General features: G+C 43.8%; 1 protein-coding gene across 7 annotated transcripts in view; it reads left to right on the top strand.

Annotated features, from left to right (window-relative positions):
* ccdc171 (coiled-coil domain containing 171) overlaps positions 1 to 16,215 on the top strand; it is a 378,891-nt gene that overhangs the window by 76,357 nt on the left and 286,319 nt on the right. For 6 of the 7 annotated variants that reach the window (XR_011353507.1, XM_069924483.1, XM_069924477.1 and 3 more), the window contains exons 10-11: positions 3,113 to 3,215; positions 15,961 to 16,064. The exons of the other annotated variant lie outside the window; for it this stretch is intronic. Coding sequence is in view for 5 of the 6 variants with exons in the window: in XM_069924483.1 (XP_069780584.1) it covers positions 3,113 to 3,215; positions 15,961 to 16,064 (207 nt within the window). In the remaining variant the exon portion in view is untranslated. The remainder of the gene's footprint in view (positions 1 to 3,112; positions 3,216 to 15,960; positions 16,065 to 16,215) is intronic. 7 annotated transcript variants of the gene reach the window in all.

Genomic DNA, 16,215 nt, shown 5'->3' with positions numbered 1-16,215 from the left:
CCCCCTCCTCTCTGAGTTGTCCCTTGTCGGGCAACCACATCTCCCCTCTCCATTTGGATTGCGAACCTGCTCTCAAGCGTCAACTGATTTCGCAGTGACTGTTATTCTCCCCACACAGCCCCCTCCAGAAAAGACTTTTATCTTCACATATAACAAAGCTCACCATCTTAATTCCCCCCTTACTTCCTTTCTTCCCTTCTTCCCCTTCAAAGTTCTTACTTATACTTTATTTTTCTTCTTTATATGAAGTTTGTCGTCATTCTTGTTCTTGTTACATCTCTTCATCTCTCTGTCTGTTATGCAGGCATTCTGCAAATTCTCGTGCTTTCTCCGGATCTGAGAATAGTCTGCTTTGCTGCCCCGGGATAACTATTTTAAGCACCGCTGGATATCTTAACATAAATTTATAGCCTTTCTTCCATAGGATCGATTTTGCTGCGTTAAACTCCTTCCTCTTCTTCAGGAGCTCAAAACTCTGGGTAGAAAAAAATTTTTTGACCCTTGTATTCCAGTGGCTTTTTGGCTTCTCATATTTTTTTCATTGCTTTCTCCAATATATTTTCTCTTGTCGTATATCTCATGAATTTTACTAGTATGGATCTTGGTTTTTGTTGTGGCTGTGATGTAGGGGCTAATGTTCTGTGTGCCCTTTCTATTTCCATTCCATTCTGTAATTCTGGCATTCCTAGGACCCTGGGGATCCATTCATTTATAAATTCTTTCATATCTTTGCCTTCTTCATCTTCCTTAAGGCCCACTATCTTTATATTTTTTCTCCCATTATAGTTTTCCATTATATCCATCCTCTGAGCTAACAACTCTTATGATTCTTTAACTTTTTTTTCAGATTCTTTCAATTTCCTTTTTAAGTCGTCCATTTCCATTACTACAGCTGTTTCTCGTTCTTCCACCTTGTCTACTCTTTTCCCTATTTCTGTCATGACCATCTCTAGTCTACTCACTTTTTCTTCTGTACCTTTTATTCTTCTTTTTATTTCATTAAATTTTTGTGTCAGCCATTCTTTTAATGTTTCCATATATTCTTCAAAAAATTTCCTATCTATGTACAGTCCATTCCCTTTATCTTCTATTTCTCTGTGCATTGCTTGGTGTTCTCCCTCCTCTTCCCTTGAGTCCACTCCAGGACCTGTGTCCTCTACCTCTCTTCCTTGTATCTGTGTCTCTTCTGACTTTCTTGTTGGGCTGTTTATCTCAGTTTGCTGGGTATTTTTTTTTATTAATGGTGTCTTGATGTTGGTCCTGTTCATCTGGGCTGGTCATCTGCTGTGTCTCTCATCTCCTTTTTTCATTCTCCTCCCTCTCGTTCCCGTTATTTTCTGTATCTTCCAGCTGGGAACCCTGCTGTCGGATCTTACTCAGCTGTTCAAGCTGTGGAATTCCACTCCACGGCTGGTCCCCCCTCCCGTTGGTGTTGTCTTTGAATCGCGCATGCGCGGTTGCACACCTCTGTTTAACTCCGTGAGCCATCCTTGTAGTCCTGCGCTCGGTGGGTCGTGACCCTTCGGGGTTTCCACTGACCTCAGGGAGTGGGCTCCTCTCTCCACGGCAGGTCCCTGCTTCTTCGTAGAGGTAAGGCCTTCACCTTTCTCTTCCAACGTCTTTCCTTCTTCTTTTCTTCCTGTTGTTTTTGGCATTTCTTTGTTTGGTGCCATTTCCTCCACACCTTTATTTTTTATTTGTTGTCGTTTGTGTGTCTGTGGCTTTGCTTTTTCTTTACTTTTTTCCTTTTCTGGAGAGGGCTGGTATTCCCCTACCGGCCACTACTCCATCATGTGACTTCTCCCTGTTTGCACATAGTTGAGGGCATTAGCAGGTAGTGGAGTGAGATGTAATTATGGCTCACAAATATTTTACTTTGAATTTTCTATCGAATAGATAATCTATGCCAATAAAAGCAGCATTTTTCTGAATAATTTGAATGTTCTTGTTACTTCCTTTGCTCTAACCAAATATGGTTATTCTATATCACATTCATTATAAAGTTAAATTTTAAATTTAGACTTACAGCATGGTAACAGGGCATTTTGGTCCACAAGCCCATGCTGCCGAATTACAATCGATTCACCTACACCCCTAGTACGTTTTGAACGGTGGGAGGGAACCGGAGCCACTAGGAAAACTCACACTGACATGTGGAGAATGTACAAGCTCCTTACAGCGAGGTTCGAACCCTGGTCCTGATTGTTGGCGCTGTAAAGGTGTTAAGCTAACTGCTACACCAACCAATGATTGTAGTACTCTCATTGTTCAGGTTTTTCATCTAATGTATATTTGTTCATGCATATCTGTTTGTTTGACTGTCTCTTCTCTATACAAATCAATATGGAGCACTCTAGAACTGTCCAAGGAGGTTCAATAGGGTTAACATTTGATGCTGAATGTCATGACCACATTGAATGTAACTTTTAAGGTCATATGAAGTTCAAAAGTGTTTTTTTTAATCAGCTTGCACTGACTTGCATTTCTGTTTATTATAAAAATATTTACAGTTTACCACACTTGTGATACATTTTATGCTGAATGCCATGACCACATTGAATTTACCTTTAAAGTCATATGAAGTTAAAAAGTTTAAAAAAAAATGAACTTGCATCAGGGATACCTCAATTAGTTACAGTATTGTGCATCAGTGCACATTCAGAATAAAAACAAGTGGCCAAACCCAATTCAATATGGACCCAAAAAAGTGAAACAACATTGGCAGAAGTTCTTCACAAGCCCATAGAGTTAGACAAAGGAGAAAGCAAGAGGTAGCAGAGGAACATCAATCTCACTTCACTGTTGATGCTTCCAGACTTGCAAGGAACAGGCAGCAGGAAACAGAACAGCAGTGATATACCCATCTCACTGCTCAGGCCTCCAGATAGGTAAGGGGCAGACATGTGGTCAACAACTGTGTGTTTTATTACCTGGGCAACTCTGGGTATCCTGCTAGTTAAAAATATAGGTGTACCCACTTTTAGTTTGAGAAAATATGATGTGTAATGACAATTTATTTCAGTTTGTGGTGAATGTAAATATTTTTAATTTTTAAATGTCAGTCTTTTTGTGTTGAATTTTATTTATTGAAGACTTTTTGAAAAATCTTAAGGCAAACAAGCATCGTGCTATCCTGGAAGAGACACATGGGGGCAGCATGAGAGAACTGGAACTCCTTTTGGCCGATTTTACTGTGTCAGGCTCATGGACATCAGGTTAGTTGTTGGTATAAAATGACAGGTGCAGCTGTCAGTGTTCCAAGTGCCACTGCATTGTGGGAGTTCTGCAGATGCCTCTGTAATCCTTTCTCAACATGTCCTGAACTGATGACAAGATATAAGTGGCCTTCACAGCAGTGTAGGAACTGAGCAGACTGAGAGAAGATAACAGAATGTGGACCTATTGTTTTGAACCAGTGCATGATTTAAAAGGGCTAAGGCCAGCGTGACAGGCTGGAAAGAGCAACTTTCTGTTTCTAATTCTTTCAGGGAAAGAAACCCTTGAGGATTTCTAAGTAAAATACCAGGAAAAGAACCAGATGATTATTTTTGTTACAAGCCAAGTACTGCAGCTTCTCACTACTGTAGCAAAGAAATCCAGAAAAATAATCCACCCTTGTTGCATTTGCTGAATATTTGTCTCATCCAACTTCAGTTTGGTGAAAGGAAATGTGCTCAGAAAAATCTAATACATTCTGGAGGAGAAATATTTTTTGTTATGTGTGTGATTTTTTTAATGTGGAAGTTACACATTTAAGGAAATTGGCTAGTAATAGAAAAAGTATTCTATAATTATATTTCCAAGGCTGAGAGTGTAGCAAAGTGGTGTTTTGCCACTTAACCTTGGCTCACTACATTTTCCATTGTTCTCACATAAGCTGAAATGAATTCAAAAGTGGCCAGACACTTGAAGATTAATTGAATGGTTATTATTTGTAAAATCTATACCACCTAATATACAAGATTAATATTCAAGGTTCAAGTAATTTTAAGGGCACTTTCATTTTTCTTAATGGTATTGTTTTAGAGCTTTTCCAAATAAACATTATTTGTGATGATTACAAGCTGGTATCAGCAAAATAAAATCTGGGAATATGAGCTTTAATGTTACTCTAAGCATTCTTGTACAAGTGCTTACTAGTTTTTGCTCTTTGGGATGCTTGAAAATTTGATAATATACTTCAGTATAAAATGCAAAGCCTGACACTTAAAAATATATTAAAGCACCACATAGTGGAAATTTAAGTTTTAAAAGCCAATAACAACCATACATTGCCATAGCAGCTGATTTTAAGGTCGATTAATCTAAATTAAAAAATGCTTTGTCATGTAATGAAACATAGCATCATAATGTACTTGGGATCATTCCAGCCTGCTGCTGAATTAGTGGTGTCACCAAAATTCCACATTGAAGGAGAGAAAGCCATCCTTTTCCCCTTCAACCAATGGTAGAACCAAAGGACTTTCCACCTGTCAGTCAGATTGTCATAGCATGGATCCACCAGTATCTCAGATTTCAGATTTATTGTCAAGAGTACATACATGACATCACATACAACCCTGAGATTCCTTTTTCCTGTTGGCGCGGCAGAGTTACCGCTAATTGGTGGTGCAAAAAAATAAACTACACAGCATAAAACATGTAAACAAACAAAGAACTGTAAAAAAAAAAATGTGCAATACGCAGAGAATAAAAAGAAAATCAAAATGGACAAGTCAGTATCCTTAAATGAGTCTCTGATTGAGTTTGCTGTTGAGGAATCTGGTAGTGGAGGGGTAGCAGCTATTCCTGAACCTGGTGCTGTGAGTCTTGTTGCATCTATACCTCTTTCCTGATGGTAGCAGCAAGAACAGAGCATATGCTAGGTGGTGTGGGTCTTTGATGATTCTTTCTGCCCTCCGACGACAGAATTCCCTGTCGATGTACTCAATAATGGGGATAGCTTTGCCTGTGATGTCCTGGGCTATGTCCACTACCTTTTGGAGGGCTTTACACTGCAGATTCCTCTTCGATAAGATACCATTAGATCTCATAATTTGTTAAGGGGATGGGAAAAATTAGTAAGGGGATGAAGTCATAGAAGATAAAGGCCGATTATAAGTGTATTCTTGCATCAGCTGATGGTAGAGGTCAAGGGTTTTGAGATATTGTTAATGCAGTCAATGGGCTTAGCTGTGGTACACTTTATAAATTTTAATCATGGCAACTTTGCACAGCTTGTAGTTGTGGAAATGAAATTGTCAAGTGGTGGATGGATTCCAATCAAGCTTGCAGCTTTTACAAAGATATACCAGTCTTTTTGGAGTCACATTCAAAGCAGACTGGTTCTTTGAGTGGTTCGTGGGATGACTGGTAAGCTCATCTGCATGTATATTAATGAAGTGGCCTTATAGATCAGGGTGATGAATTTGGAGCATTGGTGAGAATGTGGGAATGCAACATTATTACACAAATTAATGGAAATGTTGAAAGAAATGTAGGGATGGCAGCTTGTCTTTCCAGAATGTAGAAATGCCAGGAAAGTAGACGGGGAACACCTTGGACAGCAAAGATGAATGCATCAGGATGCTTTTTGTTGACTTCAGTTTGGCATTCAATACCATAATTCCCTCAAAACCGATCAGCTAACTCCTTGTCTAATTGGATTTCCTCACCTCAAGACCACAATCAGTGAAGATTGGTAAGAATATCTACTCCACAATCTCCATCAGTACCAGAACACCACAGAGCTACATTTTTAGCCCCTTTCTCTACTCACTTTACACCTACGACTGTGCGACTCGGTGTGACCAGAACACCATCCACAAATTTGCTGATGATACCACGGTAGTCGATTGTATCAAAGGGAGCGATGAGTCAACATCCAGGGGGTGATTGAAAACGTGGCTGAATGGTGTGCCAACAACAACCTCATGCTCAATGTCGCAAAAACCAAGGAGCTGATTGTTGACTTCAGGAAGGGAAAACCAGAGGTGTACGATCCAACAATAATCAAGGATTCACACCACCCAGGACATGCTCTGTTCTTGCTGCTGCCATCAGAAAAGAGGTATAGATGCCACAAGATTCACACCACCAGGTTCAGGAACAGAAGCTACCCCTCCACCATCAAACTTCTAAACAACAAACTCAATCAGAGACTCATTTTAGGACTCTTAGATTGCATATTATTTATTGAATATTTATTTTCTGTATTGCACAGTATGTTTGCATTGCCTTCTTGTTTACATTTTTTTCTTTGGTATGCTAGGTGGTGTGGGTCTTTGATGATTCTTGAGTAAGGTATTTTTTGTACTACTGATAAGTTGAAATTCTGCCTTGTCTACAGGAAAAATAATCTCAGGGTTTTATGAGATTATGTATGTACTGTGACAATAAATCTGAACATCAGAAATAAAAGAGGAAGGACCATTGCAGTATTGATGAGGGAGAACATATCTCTGAGAACACGTCCTGGAAGGCTCATTGAGGTCGACCATCAAGGTAGAATTTGTAAATGAGAAAGGGCATTCACTTTGTGCTAGTATCACAACATTCAGAGAGATAGTGGAACAGTTATATATAAAGTTACAAGAACAATTGTGCTGGTACAGTGACTATGTTTGATTTGGTAGGAGAAGCTGAGATGGGGTGAAACTTGGAAGTGGCTTTCGAGGGGGAAAAAATATTGACCCACTTTTTATAAACTGTAGCAGAGTACCTGAAGAAATAGAAAGGCAAAGGGAAGCCATAAAATACCATTGGCAGACAAGATTAAGAAGAATAGCATGGCATTTTCTTAAGAATATTTGGAGCAAAAAGTTATCCAGGGAAGGCAAGATTCCCTTGCAGGGAGCCAGAGGATGCTTTGTATGGTAGATGGAGAGATCATGGAAACTGTTACTTCTAGAATATATTAGCATTAAGAAGGAGGAGGTATTTGAAGTCTTGGAACACATAATGATGGACTCATCCCCAGAGTAATATGAAATGTATCCCTGGCTACAATAGGAGGAAAGTCAGGAGATTTCATATTTTTTATGAGTTTTTGCTAACCACAGGTGTGATGCCAGATAATCAGAGAATAGTAAATGTCCCTCTCGGCTGAGGCTGGGGCTGCCGTCTCCCCCTTGCTCCTGCCTGGATCGGGGCCTTCGCCGCCTACCCTTCGCCCGGACCGGGGCTGGGGCCGCCGCTGCTCTCCCTGTGCCCGGACTGGTGCCGCCGCCTCCAACTCTCTGCCCGGACCGGGGCCTCCGCCTGCCTCACTCGGCCGAGGCCGGGGCTGCCGTCTCCCCCTTGCTCCTGCCTGGATCGGGGCCTCCGCCGCCTACCCTTCGCCCGGTCCGGGGCCGGGGCCGCCGCTGCTCTCCCTGTGCCCTATCATGCAATATGCTAAAGTAAAAACACAAAATGCTGGAGAAGCTCAGCTGGTAAAACAGTGTCCTTTAAGTAGCAAAGGTAAAAATACATAACTGACATTTCAGGCTTGAACCCTTCATCAAGGTATGAGAGAATGCGGGTGGTCTGGGAGGGACAGTACACAAAGCCATGGACAGACATGGCAGGCGGAGGCCCCGGTCCGGGCAGAGAGTTGGAGGCGGCGGCCCCAGTCCGGGCACAGGGAGAGCAGCGGCGGCCCCGGCCCCGGTCCGGGCGAAGGGTAGGCGGCGGAGGCCCCGATCCGGGCAGGAGCAAGGGGGAGACGGCGGCCTCGGTCGAGTGAGGCAGGCGGAGGCCCCGGGCAAAGAGTTGGAGGCGGCGGCCCCAGTCCGGGCACAGGGAAAGCAACGGCTCCCCGGCCCCGGTCCGGGCAGTATGGACCGACCTAGGAGGGGAGGCAGGCCCCTCCAGCCCGGGTAAGAAACCTGCATAGGAGAAGGCCACTCCGATATAAAACCTACAACCCAAGGACCTCGATGCCACGTCCCAGCTTGCTTGGCCACGGCACACGAACCATGGGTGTAAAGGATGGGGCCAGTACTGCGCGCACAGCACTCCACCTAAAAGCTCCTTTGCGCAGGCCCGAGGACAGGTCCACGTCCTCCCCCTCCACGTCCTCCCCCTCAAAAGATGCTCACAAACTCAAGCTAGCATGCTGGAACATCAGAACCATGCTAGAAGAAGGCTGACAGCCACCGACCTGAACGTCGGTCTGCCCTCATTGCACATGAACTCCTCAGACTTGACATCGACATAGCCGCTCTCAGTGAAGTCTGCCTGGCAGATGTAGGCAGCCTCCAAGAACGCGGCGCAGGCTACATACTCTGCTGGTCTGGCAAGCCTTTGGATGAACGACGCCTATCTGGTGTGGGCTTCATGGTCAAGAACTTCATTGCCTCCAAACTCGAAAACCTTCCGACAGGCCACTCGGACCGAATCATGTCCATGCGACTCCCCCTTCAAAACAAGCGTTGCATCACCCTCATCAGTGTCTATGCTCCAACCCTCCAGTTGGAACCAGCAAAAAAGGACAAGTTCTACACTGACCTGCGCAACCTCATCCAACGCACCCCTACAGCCGACAAGGTTGTCATCCTTGGCGACTTCAACGCTCGCGTCGGCAAAGACTCAGAAACCTGGCCAGGAATCCTAGGCAAGCATGGCGTCGGCAAGTGCAACGACAATGGGCGCCTCCTGTTGGAGCTCTACGCAGAACAGCGGCTTGTCATTACAAACACCCTTTTTCAGCAGAGGGACAGCCTTAAGACTACCTGGATGCATCCCCGATCCAAACACTGGCACCTCCTGGACTACATCCTGGTGCGAGAAAGTGACAAACGAGATGTGCTCCACACCAGGGTCATGCCCAGCGCGGAATGCCACACTGACCACCGGCTGGTTCGCTGCAAGCTCAACCTTCACTTCAAGCCAAAGCCCAGGAACAGTAAAGCCCCCAGAAAGAGGTTCAATGTTGGAAACCTGCAGTCAGACGAAGCGAGAGGAAACTTCCAGGCAAACCTCAAAGCAAAGCTCGACGATGCAATCCGCCTCACGGACCCGTCCCCTGAAACCCTCTGGGATCAGTTGAAGACTACCATACTGCAATCCACTGAAGAGGTACTGGGCTTCTCCTCCAGGAAAAACAAGGACTGGTTCGACGAAAACAGTCAAGAAATCCAGGAGCTGCTGGCAAAGAAGCGAGCTGCCCACCAGGTTCACCTTACAAAGCCATCCTGTCCAGAGAAGAAACAAGCCTTCCGTCGCGCATGCAGCCATCTTCAGCGCAAACTCCGGGAGATCCAAAATGAGTGGTGGACTAGCCTCGCCAAATGAACCCAGCTCAGCGCGGACATTGGCGACTTCAGGGGTTTCTACGAGGCTCTAAAGGCTGTGTACGGCCCCTCACCCCAAGTCCAAAGCCCGCTGCGCAGCTCAGACGGCAAAGCCCTCCTCAGTGACAAGATCTCCATCCTCAACCGATGGTCAGAACACTTCCAGTCTCTTTTCAGTGCCAACCGCTCAGTCCAAGATTGCGCCCTGCTCCAGCTCTCTCAACAGCCCCTAAGGTCCTCACCCAGGATGAGACATATAAGGCAATCGAACAACTGAAAAGTGGCAAAGCAGCAGGTATGGATGTAATCCCCCCAGAGGTCTGGAAGGCTGGCGGCAAAACTCTGCATGCCAAACTGCATGAGTTTTTCAAGCTTTGTTGGGACCAAGGAAAACTGCCTCAGGACCTTCGTGATGCCACCATCATCACCCTGTACAAAAACAAAGGCGAGAAATCAGACTGCTCAAACTACAGGGGAATCACGCTGCTCTCCATTGCAGGCAAAATCTTTGCTAGGATTCTCCTAAATAGAATAATACCTAGTGTCGCCGAGAATATTCTCCCAGAATCACAGTGCGGCTTTCGAGCAAACAGAGGAACAACAGACATGGTCTTTGCCCTCAGACAGCTCCAAGAAAAGTGCAGAGAACAAAAAGGACACTACATCACCTTTGTTGACCTCACCAAAGCCTTCGACACCGTGAGCAGGAAAGGGCTTTGGCAAATACTGGAGCGCATCGGATGTCCCCCAAAGTTCCTCAACATGATTATCCAACTGCACGAAAACCAACAAGGTCGGGTCAGATACAGCAATGAGCTCTCTGAACCCTTCTCCATTAACAATGGCGTGAAGCAAGGCTGTGTTCTCGCACCAACCCTCTTTTCAATCTTCTTCAGCATGATGCTGAACCAAGCCATGAAAGACCTCAACAATGAAGACGCTGTTTACATCCGGTACCGCATGGATGGCAGTCTCTTCAATCTGAGGCGCCTGCAAGCTCACACCAAGACACAAGAGAAACTTGTCCGTGAACTACTCTTTGCAGACGATGCCGCTTTAGTTGCCCATTCAGAGCCAGCTCTTCAGCGCTTGATGTCCTGTTTTGCGGAAACTGCCAAAATGTTTGGCCTGGAAGTCAGCCTGAAGAAAACTGAGGTCCTCCATCAGCCAGCTCCCCACCATGACTACCAGCCCCCCCACATCTCCATCGGGCACACAAAACTCAAAACGGTCAACCAGTTTACCTATCTCGGCTGCACCATTTCATCAGATGCAAGGATCAACAACGAGATAGATAACAGACTCGCCAAGGCAAATAGCGCCTTTGGAAGACTACACAAAAGAGTCTGGAAAAACAACCAACTGAAAAACCTCACAAAGATAAGCGTATACAGAGCCGTTGTCATACCCACACTCCTGTTCGGCTCCGAATCATGGGTCCTCTACCGGCATCACCTACGGCTCCTAGAACGCTTCCACCAGCGTTGTCTCCGCTCCATCCTCAACATTCATTGGAGCACTTACATCCCTAACGTCGAAGTACTCGAGATGGCAGAGGTCGACAGCATTGAGTCCACGCTGCTGAAGATCCAGCTGCGCTGGGTGGGTCACGTCTCCAGAATGGAGGACCATCGCCTTCCCAAGATCGTGTTATATGGCGAGATCTCCACTGGCCACCGTGACAGAGGTGCACCAAAGAAGAGGTACAAGGACTGCCTAAAGAAATCTCTTGGTGCCTGCCACATTGACCACCGCCAGTGGGCTGATATCGCCTCAAACCGTGCATCTTGGCGCCTCACAGTTTGGCGGGCAGCAACCTCCTTTGAAGAAGACCGCAGAGCCCACCTCACTGACAAAAGGCAAAGGAGGAAAAACCCAACACCCAACCCCAACCAACCAATTTTCCCCTGCATCCGCTGCAACCGTGTCTACCTGTCCCGCATCGGACTTGTCAGCCACAAACGAGCCTGCAGCTGACGTGGACATTTACCCCCTCCTTAAATCTTCGTCCGCGAAGCCAAGCCAAAGAAGAGTATATTTCCCTATCTTCATTAAGGACTGCAAGGATGAGATGGATAACCACAGAGAAAGGGGTAATGAGGAAAAAAAGGACAGGGATTAGACAGGCAAGGATAATTAAGGACAGTCAGCATGGCTTTGTTCATGACAAATCATCTCTTAAATTTTGATTTTTTTAAAAAATATTTGACTATTGTATATTATCAGGTAATGGAAATTTCTCATTATGAATCCAAAATTATTGACCAAAAACTGAGATATAGATAAGAAAACAACATGAAAGAAACAACAAATTTGGTTAATTTTTGTGAGGGATTTACTTTATGGAAAATCATGAACTTGGTTTTCATGGAATGGAAATCCTTTGTGACTTGGAGTATATGACATATTGATAGTGTCATAGCACCATACAGCATTTTGGAAGATCGAAGTAGGGCATACCCAGTAAATGATAGATTTTTAAGGAGTGTTAAACAATTTGGTTTGTTTAAAACCCCTCAAAATGGCTTTGCCGTTAAATAGAGTTATGAAGTAAGCATTTGGGAAACTTCTCTTCATCAGCTATGGCATTGAAATCAAGAGTTTGGTTTTCACAAAATGCTACATACAAAATTGAGGGGGTTAGATAGTTTAATCTTTTACATGTGTTTGTGTGTGTGTCTCTCTAAAACAAAAGGGCACAGGTATAAAGTGAGAGCTTAGAGGCTCTCTGAACCCTTCTCCATTAACAATGGCGTGAAGCAAGGCTGTGTTCTCGCACCAACCCTCTTTTCAATCTTCTTCAGCATGATGCTGAACCAAGCCATGAAAGACCCCAACAATGAAGACGCTGTTTACATCCGGTACCGCACGGATGGCAGTCTCTTCAATCTGAGGCGCCTGCAAGCTCACACCAAGACACAAGAGAAACTTGTCCGTGAACTACTCTTTGCAGACGATGCCGCTTTAGTTGCCCATTCAGAGCCAGCTCTTCAGCGTTTGACGTCCTGCTTTGCGGAAACTGCCAAAATGTTTGGCCTGGAAGTCAGCCTGAAGAAAACTGAGGTCCTCCATCAGCCAGCTCCCCACCATGACTACCAGCCCCCCCACATCTCCATCGGGCACACAAAACTCAAAACGGTCAACCAGTTTACCTATCTCGGCTGCACCATTTCATCAGATGCAAGGATCGACAATGAGATAGACAACAGACTCGCCAAGGCAAATAGCGCCTTTGGAAGACTACACAAAAGAGTCTGGAAAAACAACCAACTGAAAAACCTCACAAAGGTAAACGTATACAGAGCCGTTGTCATACCCACACTCCTGTTCGGCTCCGAATCATGGGTCCTCTACCGGCATCACCTACGGCTCCTAGAACGCTTCCACCAGCGTTGTCTCCGCTCCATCCTCAACATCCATTGGAGCGCTTTCATCCCTAACGTCGAAGTACTCGAGATGGCAGAGGTCGACAGCATCGAGTCCACGCTGCTGAAGATCCAGCTGCGCTGGGTGGGTCACGTCTCCAGAATGGAGGACCATCGCCTTCCCAAGATCGTGTTATATGGCGAGCTCTCCACTGGCCACCGTGACAGAGGTGCACCAAAGAAAAGGTACAAGGACTGCCTAAAGAAATCTCTTGGTGCCTGCCACATTGACCATCGCAAGTGGGCTGATATCGCCTCAAACCGTGCATCTTGGCGCCTCACAGTTTGGCGGGCAGCAACCTCCTTTGAAGAAGACCGCAGAGCCCACCTCACTGACAAAAGGCAAAGGAGGAAAAACCCAACACCCAACCCCAACCAACCAATTTTCCCCTGCAGCCGCTGCAACCGTGTCTGCCTGTCCCGCATCGGACTTGTCAGCCACAAACGAGCCTGCAGCTGACGTGGACATTTACCCCCTCCATAAATCTTCGTCCGCGAAGCCAAGCCAAAGAGAAGAAGAGAGGCTTAGAGATGACTTGAGTGGGATTTTTTTTTAGCACATTTGTTGGAATCTTGAATATGATGCCTGAAAAGATTGTAGATGTGTACACGCTCATAACATTTAACAAGCGATTAGACCAAATTCTGAATCTCCAAGGCACAGAAGGCGATGGACTAAATGAAGATCAATCTTATTAGTGCAAATAATAAAATGGTCATCATAAAATTTTGGGAGGGGGTGCAGGCTGAAGGGTTTCTGTGCAGAATGGTTTGTAAATGTTCATTGTCTCTGCATTGAAATCCTGCAATTCCTTGCCCAAGAGTATTTGAGAGTACATTTGTCAGAAGATGTGCAGTAATTAAAGAAGTTGTCTCAGTACTTGGGGCATTTAGGGATAAGTCATAAATCGTGACCAGGCCACAGGAAAATTAAATCAGGAATTTTTGATATGCAGGAATAATGATTAATATATAATAAAAACACAATGCTCAAGAAACTTGGTATATTTTTTTTAATAGCAAAAATAAATAATGTTTTGGTCTTGAGCCCTTTATCAAGGTATAAGAATTGTCATTATAATGATTGACATGTCAGGTTAGGACATAGGTAGCAAATGAGCACAAACTTGTGTCTTTGGTTGGTCATCTATCAATTTGTATAAACATAATCTATTTTTGTTTCATTCATGAAAACTGCCATTGGGTGAGGTTGGCTAAATAGTGCAGAAAATTACAGTAAATTCATTTTATTCAGACTTGATATTACAATAAAGTTTGCATTTTGAAGACTGGCTGAACAGAGCAAATGAGAACAGTTGAAGGTGAACATATTATTGAAATTCCAGTAATTTCATCATAACCTCCCTACTCTTGAATTCAATACTCCGATTTATGAAGGCCAACATTCCAAATGCCTTCTTCACCACACCATCTACCTGAGTATCAGCCTTGAGGGAACTATTTACCATAACTCCTAAATTCCTTTGTTGCTCTGCACTCCTCAATTGTCTACCATTCAATGTATATGACCTATTTAAATTTGCCTTTCCAAAATGCAGCACTTCACATTTCTCTGTATTAAATTTTATCAGCCATTTCTCAGCCCACACCTCTAGTCTTCCTAAATCACCTTTTAATCTATGGTAATCTACCTTTTAATCTACGGTTACACAACATATTAAGTGAAGCAGCACGCATTGCCCTGCTTTTTGTAAACAACGTTTCTGTACTCCAACATCCATGTATTCTATTCGTCATGCACATGGTCTTTGAATGACTTGTTCAAGCAGACATTGAGAGGTTGCAATATAGACATCAAACCACCTGGGATAACTGCCATGTAAGTGCCATGTTGTGCTAATCTACTTTTAATTTTTTCTGTTAAGTGGCTACGAAACATATCCCAGACCAGCAAACTCCATTCTTTAAGTAAACAGCCTGGCCACCTGCTCCATACATTAGCCACAGTTTAACTCTATTTTCATCCATTCAGCCCTTCTCATGAAAATGTACAAAAGTAACTGCAGGGTATTTTATTTTCAGTTTAATTTTGCATTTGAAGATCACCATGGTTCTTAACTTTGTCCTGTCAGCCATGCCCAATAAAACTGTGATCCTTTCATGGCCTGGACTTCTGGTTTGTACAATTTTAACACTTCTCCATTCCGTTATTCTATTGCCTATCATCTCAAATTTAATAGGCATTTCATCTGTTGCCAATGCAAACTGGTGTTTCTGCCAGTAACAAATAATAAACTGGCGAAAATTTACAACTTTATGATCAAAATCTTTTGGTAGTTTCTGAGCAATTTTTGTTGAAATACCAGATTTTTCCTGATCATGAAATGGTTGCACCAGCCTATTGTAGCTTCAATATCTTTACTGAGGTCTGGGTGTGACTTGGCCCACTGCAGTGCAAATGTTCTAATTTTATTTTGGGTGACTATGTAACAATCTTGCCTCTGTTCATGTACCCATTCTGCAATGTGATTTTCTTACTGGCCAACGAGTGATTCTACTTCTCATAGAACATTGTCTTTTTGGTATTTTTCTTAAAGTCTCCTCTTTCTTCTCCATTCTCTTACCAAATTCTCATTTACATCAAATTTTCTTGGCTGTTTCGATCACTTTCAATTTGAAACTCGCTTCAAACTTGCATTGTGTATTGCGTGGTTTTGATGGGCCCTCCATGGTAGCGATCACCCCCAGCCAACGGCCAGCAGATCAATGCGTGCATGCAGCAAAGAGAATGCTGCAACTAACAGAGCACACACTCTGGAGGACAACTTATACACCGGTCATTGACCAATCTCTGGCATCAGTCTTTGGGGATCGATCTATACCCCAGTTGATTTGCCAGCCCAGGCAGCCAGAAAATTGGGGTTGTCTTGTATGCCGGATATACCATAAAACCCTTAAAATCAGGCAGAAAAAGGAGGGTTGACTTGTACGTCAAATCAACGTGTATGCCAAAATATACGGTATGTAGGGTTCGGTACTATCCTCAGTTTCAGGCATCCGCTTGGGGTCTTGGAACATACCCCTGTGGATATGTATTCTTTTTAATCAAGTTTATCCAAATATTGTCCTATAAACATTGAATAATTTGTGACCCCACAATTGTGTAAATTTATAAATTCTCTGTAAGAACAAGGACTAATTGACTAATTTTGTAAATTGTTGCAATTTTGTTTTGGTTCTATTATCTAATTTCAATTTGAGGTTTCTAACTATGTTATAAAATATGAAAGCTTTATTTGTCTTTCTTTTTCCTCATTTAGTCAATCCAAAGGACAGAGAGAAACCATCAAGACCTTCTGTTATTGAGAATTTGAAGCAAACCTTGGCAGATTACGAGAGCAGGCTGAAAGACACCTCAAATGAGGTAACACTTGCAGTATTTGGAGCATAAGATGCAGCCATTGGCCTGCAGCAAAATGTGCTGTTCACTCATTACAAAGGTCATGCAAAACTTTAGTTTACAATGACAGGTTTGCAGATAACTATGGTATCTGACAAAACAATATTAAATGTGG

Source organism: Narcine bancroftii, chromosome 1, assembly GCF_036971445.1.
Source record: "Narcine bancroftii isolate sNarBan1 chromosome 1, sNarBan1.hap1, whole genome shotgun sequence".
NCBI lineage: Eukaryota > Metazoa > Chordata > Chondrichthyes > Torpediniformes > Narcinidae > Narcine > Narcine bancroftii.
This window is presented reverse-complemented; position numbering and strand designations above follow the sequence as displayed.